The sequence below is a fragment of the Lontra canadensis genome, unplaced genomic scaffold (assembly GCF_010015895.1).
Source record: "Lontra canadensis isolate GAN:19392208 unplaced genomic scaffold, GSC_riverotter_1.0 scaffold21, whole genome shotgun sequence".
Lineage (NCBI taxonomy): Eukaryota > Metazoa > Chordata > Mammalia > Carnivora > Mustelidae > Lontra > Lontra canadensis.
The window spans coordinates 14,747,081-14,756,923 of NW_022631015.1; the positions used below are offsets into that span (position 1 = coordinate 14,747,081).

A 9,843-nucleotide genomic window follows, 5' to 3' on the forward strand; every position below is an offset into this window, starting at 1 on the left:
TTTTCAATTTAAATGGGGGGGAATGCAAGCATGCAAAACCCCCCCAAAACAAAAAACCCATAAATCCATAAATTAATAACTCACAGAGCGTGTATCATACTCTTACCAACTCCAAACCAAAATTATCAAAAATTATTTACATGGGGTAAGTGCTCCAGTATTTGCCTCAAATCCTCAGCATCCAAAAGACAAACCACGTAAACATTTGTCCTATAAGATAAAATCTTAGCCCCATCTTTCTCAATGACAATTTAAAACCCTATGATCGAGGTGTTCTCATTCAGAAAATTCCCCAAAGGATCTGTATGATAAGGTAACAGACTCTTTCTGAAGGTGACACCTTTTCTAAAGAAATGAAAAAACTAATACGAATTAAGCACGAACTAGTAACAACAGATGACGCGGTGCTTTCTGTTCTACATGTTGTGTCTTTTTTTTTTTTTTAATTTACTTTTATTGGACAGAGAGAGAGACCACAAGTAGGCAGAGAAGCAGGCAGAGAGAGAGGGGGAAGCAGGCTCCTCGCTGAGCAGAGAGCCTGATGCGGGGCTCGATCCCAGGACCCTGAGATCATGACCTGAGCCGAAGGCAGAGGCTTAACCCACCAAGCCACCCAGGAGCCCCTACATGTTGTGTCTTAATGTCCATTCGTTAATCTCCACAATCCTGTTAGTACCACCTTTATCACCTCCGTACAGTTGTGGAAACCGAGGCAAGACAACTCAAGTAATGTGCAAAACCACATCTGCTTAGAGGTGGAGGCTGAGAGTCCTGGGAGTCTGGCGCGGCAATCTGTGCTGTGGTTCCCAAACTTCCCCGCGCCCTGGGAATCCTGAAAACTCATTACATCGGCAAGGGCGCCAGCCTGGGGTCGGGAGCGTTCAAGATTCCCCGGTGACTCTAGGACAAGTTGGGGAACCGCTTGGTCTGCGCCTGTCACCATGAGAGGTGTCGCTGTGAGCAACGTCGCCGTAGTTCTGTGGCTGTGCTTGCCCCACGAATTTCTTCACCAAGGCGCCGAACCCGGGGCAGACACACAGGAAGCAAACAACAGGGAGGGGAAAGAGACGGCCGGCCGGCCGCGCCAGGACGCGGACTCGGGACGCGGAGCCGCAGCGCGCGCGGCGGCGCCGGTGACCTCCGGCCTGGGCAGGGGGCGGCGGGCTCGGCTCCCCGCGACACCGCAGGAGACCGAGGCCCGAGCCGGCAGGTGCCTAGGAGGCGCAGGCCCCCGTCCCGCGACCGGCGGAAGCGGGGGGCGCGCTTGCCCGCCACGTGACTCCCCCGCCGGGCCGCGCGGATACCGGGATGGGGACCCAGGCGTCCCCCGCGCACTCCGCGGAGCGAGGCGGAGCCGGCCGGCGGGGACCCAAGTTACTCAGCGCCGCCGGACCGACGCCGCAAAGTTCGTTCCGCTCCTTGGCCGGGCGGGGATGCGAAATGCGGGGCGGGACCCGAGCGGACTGGGGCGCGGGAGGGAGGGAGGCGGCGTCAGGGGTCCCCGGCCCAGCCCCCGGGTCCTTTCCGTCCCCCACCGTATACCCACCCGGAGGTGAAATCCTGCTGCACGCTCAGCAGCCGCTCGCGCAGGGTCTCCAGCATCACCGCCGCCCCGTCTCCTCCGCTCAGGCTTCAGGCCGCCGCCGCTGCTGCCGTCGCCTCCGGTCTCGCAAGGCCGCCGCCACACCTGTCACCCGCGCGCCCCGCACACTCGCAGCCAGCCCCGCCCCCGGCTCGGTCGGTGCCCCGCGCCGCAGCCCCTTCCGCGTTCCCGCCCCCGCCGCGCCCAGGTCCGCGCAGGCGCAGTGGGCCGCGTCGGCCTCGGGCTGCGGAAAAGGGGCGGTTCTTCTCGTCCAGCTGAGCAAGCCACTGAGGCTCTGATGCCTTTTTGTAGCCCAAACCAGGCCCTCTCGTTTTTTCTCCGAAACAGAATTGGCATCATGAGAGAATGTTTTCATCGAGGGCTTCGTTGAGTGCAGGGCTGGTTTTTCCGGTTTGGAAGAGATTTGGGTAAATTTCTTGGCAGCATGCACATCCCTGGAGCACAGGGTACAGGATCTGACCCCGCGGCTTTGCCCTTGGATGAGACCGTTAACTATTCTAAGCCTCGGTTTCTTCCCTCATAAAATGGGAACGATAATCAGCTGTTTCGACATCACCCTTTTTCACTTCGACCTTCATGATGCTTTTGTGCCCTCCATACCAAAGGAGGTCGCCTTTGTCAGGTCACCGTGGTCTGCCATGTCGCCAGTGCCATTTGTCACTTACCTGCCCTGATTTTTTTCTCGACCTCTCAGTGGCTCTCAAAGCAGTACCTTACACCATTTTTAAAAAATGATTTTATTTATTTACTTAAGTGGGGGAGAGAGAGCATGCAAGCGAGAGCACAAGAGCAGGGGGAGGGAGCAGCAGTCTCTCTGCTGAGCAGGGAATCCCACCCCAGGTTCAATCCCAGGACCCTGAGATCATAACCTGAGCGGAAAGCAGAAGCTTAACAGACTGAGCCACCCAGGGGCTGCACGGCCCCCCGCCACATGCCATTTTTAAGACACATTCTTCTCTTGCCTTCTCTTGACATCGTATTTCTATTCTCCCTTCCCCTCCACTCCTGTTTCAACAGCTGCTCCCAGGGCCCCATCACCAGCCTCCTGCTCGGCATGTGTGCTCTACCATGCTGGAAATTCTATCAAGGCACTGATGGACGCCCAATTCTCTATTTCCAGCCCTGTCCTCCTTCCTGCCCCTTCAATTTAGACCAGTTGCTCACTTAACATGTATCCAGTAGGCATTTCCAAGCCAACATACCCAAAATTGAAGACTTGATTGCACAGTCAACTCCTGACTTGCTCATTCCCCAGTCTTTTCCATTTTAGGAAATGGTGTCACCATCCACCAAGTTGTTCAAGTTAAGCCACTCTATTTTTATTATTTCCAATCCACTCTATTTCTAAAGTATTCCTGGAACCTGCTCCCCTTTCTCCATCTTCATTATAATCACCCCAGACCAGGACACTGTCATCTCACACTAGGAACACTGACAGTTCCCCTGAATCTAGTCTTTTGCCATCTATACCCCTGTAATCCATCCTTGACATGGCAGCTGAAGAGAATTATCTAAAAGAGCAATCAGATCATGTTGCTCTCCTACTTTAAAGCTTTCAGTTGCTTCCTGTGCCTTCAGAATAAAATTCAAACTCCTTACTTGGCTTAAAAAGTCCTAAAATTTGACCCCTTCCTGATACTCTATCCAAAGCAAGTACAAGTTCGAACTGTGTGGGACCACTTACATGCATATTTTTTTCAATAAATACATTAAAAAATTTTTGGAGATATGTGACAATTAGAAGAAACCTGAAGAGGAACCACATAGCCTAGAAATACCAAAAAAAGAAAAATTAGGTATTGTTGCAAGAATACAGTATATAATACATATATAAAATAATCTACTATTTATATTCTATTGATAAGGCTTCCAGCAAACAATAGACTATTAGTAGTTAAGTTTTGAGGAAGTCAAAAGTTATATGTGGATTTTCAACTGCTCGGGGATCAGTTCAAGGGTCAACTGTACTACTCACCTATCATGACCTTGACATTTAAGCCATAGTAACCTTGTGTGTGTGTTCCTTGAAAACTCCAGGTTCATTTCCATCTTGAGGCCTTTTCACAAGCTCTTCTCCAAAATGTCCCAGTGTTGGCTTCTTTATGGCATTCAGATCTCAGCTTAAATATCAACCCCTTAGGTAGGTTTTCACAGATCATTCATGTTATCCACACAGTCACTTCCTGTACACGACCTATTTCTCAACTTAGTACACATCACTCTCTAGTAATTTATTTAATAATTATTAAGAAAAAGTTGTTTATTAACTAACTTTTTAACACCATTTATTTTAAATTCAGGGCTGGGACTAGGGTGAGGCAGGTAAGGCATTCACTTCAGGTGCAAAATTTAAGGGGAGCCAAAAAGCTCGGTATTCAAAATAAATAATATTTTAATGCAACATTAAAAAAAATCAGAATTCATGCAAAAAATGTGATGAACAAAATATTAAACATAAACAGAAAATACTGATTGTTTTGTTGCAGGAATCAAATAAGATAAAGCATGTGGCTTATGGTTGGGGCAGCGGGGAACACCTCTTGCCTCCTCTGGATAAGGTCTTCCCTGTGGCGAAATCTCCTTCCACAGTGTAACACTCCAGGCCTTTCCTGGAGAAGAGGTGACTGTGTTGGTTAGTAAGCTAGGGACAAAGGAGTCCGGCCCCATCTTCTTTTCTTTATTGTGGCTGCAGATTTCCATCAGAGAACACTCATTCCATTCCACAAGGACTGACTGCCTGGTGAGGAGGCTGTGGTGACCCAGTTGCTTTCTGTGACTGGCCACGCAAGCCTTCAACTGAGGTTCAGTAACAGGAATTCTGCTGGCCCATAAATATTACATAAGCCAGGTGCTTCATCAGCCTTACCAGAAATGAAAGTGATATTCTGGCCACTTTATGCTGACGCTCTTGTCTTATTTCTCGGTTGGTTCAGACAAGTAAGGGAGAGGGGTGCCATCGCTGAGCCCTCCTCCAACCTCCCAGAAATGGGTACTGAGTAAGTGATCCCATGATCAAGTCTATAGAGAAAGATGCCTCAGTATTTAGCTGATTTGGAAGCCACAGTTACTGAGAAATATAAATCTTTAAAAATTGTATTCAATTAAGTAACTACCTCTGCTCATAAATTGTCAATTTACTGTTTCATGGGTTCCTACAAAGGAGCAAATCAGAACAAAAGACTCTGCCCATCACTAGGAGATGGCTTTACTTGTGCCCAATCATTTTTGTCTTGACCATTGCATTATCAGTCTATGACATGTGTATGTCTCATTTTGAGGTAACTTATGAACATTTTTAATCCCATCATGTCTGGTAAATCAAAAATCAGTGGAAGTTTTAAAAGGGCTAATAAGAAAGGACAATTATAAAGAAACAAAAGTAAGTTTTAGGAAATGAATGTGAAGAGAAAATGACTATGGTCACACAAGTTGTTTTGCAAGAATGATTAAGGATCAAGATTTGAAGCATGTGACATGTTGTGGTGCTCTAAGTTAGGGTAATTAGCCAAAAGCTAGGAAGATTGATTGGCAAAATGAAAACAACAAAGTTTTTAAGTGTAGTTAGAGAACCAACATCAATATTAAAGGCTACTGGCCTAATCTTAATCCAGCAATTGGTTGAGAGTTGATCTGATATTAGCAAAGCACAGAGAAAGCTCTGGTTATAAAACATTTGGCACAAGCACAAAAGCTGTTTAAGAAGGCCCTGGACTATTGCTTCCCTAGATCAGCAACACCAGTGTCATGTGGAAGCTTGTAGCAAATGCAGGCTCTCACGATCCACCCAGACCTACTGAATCAGAATCCAAATTTTAACAAGATCCCCAGGTGATTCATATTCATGTAACAAGTGAGAAGCACTCCTCAAGGACACTGGCCAAGGAAAGGGGTTCGCTGTGTCAATGGACTCTTCGAGTAGAGAGTACAAAGTGAGAATCTGGTAGAATTAGAACCAAAGAGAAAGAGGCTATAAAAGAAGAAGCTATAGAACCCAGAATATGTCACACCGGTTTATTGGCCGCAGTCCTCTGGCGTAACTGAAAGGCACAGTAGCCATGTGAGTTACTGAAATCTTAGAGGTTTGGAAATCTACAGTGCTCCAGTATTTATAAGTTTTTACAAACCAAGATATCAATATTTTTGATATGATAATATTAAGTGTTTAAAGAGGTGAGAAGAAACCATTTAAAAGCTTTAATCCTTTCTCGTGAAGTAAGGAGTAGTTCCAAGAGTAAGGTAAACTATGGAAGCTGGAAAGGTAACATCAGCATGAAGGGAAGGGAAGGGAAGAGAAGAGAAGGGAAGCAGAGATCCAAGCCAGAAAGAGGCAGCAGGGGAATTCCAACAGGAAGGAGCAAAGGTGAGAGCCGAGTTGAAGAATTAAAAAAAGAGGACGTACAGGGGAGGATGTCAATGTCTGAAGCCAAAAGCTAACAGAGACCAAGGAGACAGACAAGTACTGTCTGGAGAGATACTCAGGGCTGCAAAGTGGGGCAGGAAAGAGTATTCTCAACATGAACCCAATTGAAGGAACAGTGACCGGGCAGTTCAGCTGTATTTATATTTCAAAAATGTATCACGCTCTAATGCCATGTAATCAGGCACCTAATCTCATCTTTTTGCTCAGATGAAAAAAAAGATACTGCACAGTGCGTTTGAGTAGGAAACCTCTTCCTTTTTGTTCATCTGCATTTGGATCTGTATGATCCCTGAAATATTCCGAAACCACCAAGTGAAGCCATACATCAAAGTGGAGAGGCTCTAAAAGGGTACAGGAGACCACGTGCTATCCTCCTATAAATAAATGGTCTTCCCTAGAAAAAAGTATTTTTCGGAAATGCCATCAGCTGCATCACTATGGAGTAGAAATCTCTTTGGGTGGGAGAATTTAATTCACACTGACACTTTAGTAAGAATTAGCACACACACACACAAATGACTGAGACAATTATTACCGGTAGTTAACTATCAGCTTACTATAAGCTTAGGGGTTGCAGGAGGGAGCTCCTAATAATTGAAAAGGATTGCAGAGCAAAGCAAATATCACATTCTGGTGCACAAAGAGTTCCTCTCTATCCACAGGAATTGTCCATGGCCTTGGAAGCTGATAATGAGAGAGTTTAGTAGGTAACTGGAAAGAGTCCTTTAAATGTGGTTGAATGGATGGTTCTCAACCATGGCTGCACTTTGGAATCACCAGAGAAGCATTTTAAAAATACTTATTCCCCGGGTCCAACCTCTGGACCCTCTGATTTAATCAGTCGGAGGCACCGTCTCGTCATCTGTGCTGTTTAAAAGGCTTCTGGGTGATTCCAACCGACAGTGGGTGCCAGGAACACTGAGCTAATAAGCTTCTGCAGGGAAAGGCAGCAGACACTCTTGCTGGCACAGCATCTGTGATCTCAGAATCCACCCAGCCCCTTCCCGTCTTCAGCATTGTAGGCGGTAGTCTTCCCCACCTTTCCCAGCATCTTCAAAGAGCCACCAGTCCTATCACTTTGGTGATAGGGCTATCCTATCCTAACATTGGGTGCGTGGGCCCGAGCAACTCTGGGCTGGCTGACCCCACAGGCAACAGTGTGAGGGGCACAGGAGGCCCTCATCAGGGCATCTGTCAGGAGCATGGCAGTGCTTAGGCTGCCCCAAGGCCTATGGTCTTTCGGTAGGGCTGTGTACACAGCCAACAGAGGAAAGCTCTGGAACCAGCTGCCTCTGAGACTTGGCCAGGCCGCCCGAGCTGCAAGGGTCTCGCTGCCCTTCAGGAAACAACAAACGCTCTGATGTCTTAAGCAGCTCTGAGCTGTCATTCCAGCAAAAATGCTCCTGTCCCTTCTCCTGATGCCTCTTCCAGTCCTGTTTGTCTCTGAATGAGCCCTCCGCTTCCATTTTACACTCTTTCTAATCTCCGCTCTCCCATATGACACTTGCCACCTGGTGGCTCGGCTTTCTCCATCTCTCTTTCTCGCTGTCTCCCCTTGCCTCTTGGTTTCTGCCATTGCTACTGACTGCCCCCTCCCCAGGGACAAGAAAAAAGCTCTAAATGCCTTCACTGATCTCTCTTTTAACAGAGAACGCCTCGGACAGACAAAGATCCCGAACCAACCTGTCTCGGGCTAGACGTGCCCCGAGCCCCAGCACCCGTTCCCAACCCTGGCTACTGGGGCCAGGTTACAGGTCAACCGATAAAAAACAGGGACAAGAACTGCTTTGGCCTCTCTCTCTTTTTTTAAAAATTGTGTCCTAAATGGGGACTAGGAGGAGGCTGTTTCCTAGACCCATTTAAGAGGAAATAAGCCTATAAGAGCTAAATTAGAGACAATGTATCCAGTGTGTACCTGGTAACGTTTTGCTTGTGTTGCTTCCATTTAGAAGTTTATACACAGTAAACAAAGTTTTCAAACACTGCCTTTGTGATATGCTGGGAATCTCAAGGGAAGGAAACAAAGTGGTTCTCACACGCACCAGTACTGGATTCTGCTGTTTCGTGTATTGTCTCTGCTTTTTTTCACACACCAGTAGAAGTGAAAGATGTATTTGTTGTCTTAATAAACCATTTTAGAGACGGATCAGTCAGTTAAGCCTAGGACTCTTCATTTCTGCTCAGGTTGTCATCTCAGGGTCATGAGGTCGAGCCCTGTGTCTGGCTCTGTGCTCAGCAGGGAGTCTGCTTGGGATTCTCTCTCTCCCTCTCCCTCTGCCTCTGCCCCTCCCCACACATGCCTCTGCCCCTCTAAAAATGAATAAATCTTTTTTTATTGCTTTATTGTATTATGTTCAGTTACCCACTGTATAGGAATAAGTAAATCTTTAAAAAAAATGTTATATCCTAATAAAAGGTTGTAGAATATATTGAATTGTTCCTCCACTGTTGGTGCCCTGCTCCTGGGGGCCTCTAATGACGGTGCTGGCCCACTCCGATTTAGCCACCACTCATGACCTGGTGTTACTGGTGAGGAAACATGGCACAGAGAGAGGATGAACTAGCCCATGAAGGGCTTTTCATGAAACTTCCACTTTTGCAAATACAGGAAATGTCACGGGAGGGAAAAACCAAAGCGGGAGCCCCACTCCTCCCCTTCTGGAGGCTGTAGTGAAGACATTGGGTTGTTACCAAGAGAGTAAGACGGCCTGGCAGGGAGGGAGTCTAAGAGAACATTCCACGTAGCTATTACCCCTGGCTTCCCAAAAGTCATCGCTCCATCCAGCAAGCCCTGAGTCCTCATGGTTTTCTGCAACGTTGTCTACTCAATGAATAACTGTGAGGGCCCACTCAAGGCGTTCTACTGCATGCCAGGGACATGGTAATGGTGCTGATATTATCTTAAATTATTATTATAATGACGACGATGGTTGTTATTTACTGAGAGCTTGTGTCAGGCAGGGTTCTAAGAATTTACAAATCCTTTTTTGCCCATTTTAGATATAAGGAAAGAGGGACAAGAGGGCACCAACGGACCCATGAAGAGCTTATAATCTAGAAGTGAGGGGATTGGTGCTTACGTATGGCTGCGACAGCCCTGATGAAGGATGACTAGCCTAGACTCTGCTTTAGAAGAAGGAATCACAAAATGAGGCCCATCACTGGGGCCCAACTGGGAAATTTACATCCAATGACATCACCACAAACTCCTGGAAGGTGCATGTGTTTGGCCTTTCAGGGCCAGCTCCTGGCAAATGGCACCTGGTTAGGGTACCTGGGTGGTTCAGTAGGTTAAAGCCTCTGCCTTTGGCTCAGGTCATGATCCCAGGGTCCGACGATTGAGGCCCACATCAGGCTCTCTGCTGAGCAGAGAGCCTGCTTCCCCATCTCTCTCTGCCTGCCTTTCTGCCTACTTGTGATCTTTCTCTCTAATAAATAAATAAAAATCTTTAAAAAAAAATGGCAGCTGGTTATATGGCAGCTGAGGGAGCTGGGCCAGGCAGCCCGATGGTGCAGTTCTCCATGGTTCCACCACGGCAGGGGGACCCCTTCTAGCCTGGCAAGACCCTAGAAGGAGGGACTAGAGAAGACCCAGAGCCCACCAGTGTTAGGGGCAGAACGGGGGAGGGGCGGGCCATGCCCACGCAAGATGCCTTTGCGCTCTGCCACATGGAAGGGAGCCAGAGAGGGTTACATGGCCCCCGGCTGGGATCCTGCAGCAGAGGCTCAGGTCGGGGAGGAGGAGACTTCCCTTATGGTCACAAGAGGTTTCCCCATGTCAATGTGAATCAAAGACCTGGGTGGGGTGTGGAGCCTTGAC

At 47.7% G+C, this 9,843-nt stretch overlaps 1 protein-coding gene across 1 annotated transcript in view; it reads right to left on the reverse strand.

The window, feature by feature from the left end:
• DTNBP1 (dystrobrevin binding protein 1) overlaps positions 1-1,679 on the reverse strand; it is a 127,360-nt gene extending 125,681 nt beyond the window's left edge. The window contains exon 1 of the mRNA XM_032861604.1: positions 1,547-1,679. Within this exon, the coding sequence (XP_032717495.1) occupies positions 1,547-1,602 (56 nt within the window). The 5' untranslated portion in view covers positions 1,603-1,679. The remainder of the gene's footprint in view (positions 1-1,546) is intronic.
• Between the last annotated feature and the right edge of the window lie 8,164 nt (positions 1,680-9,843).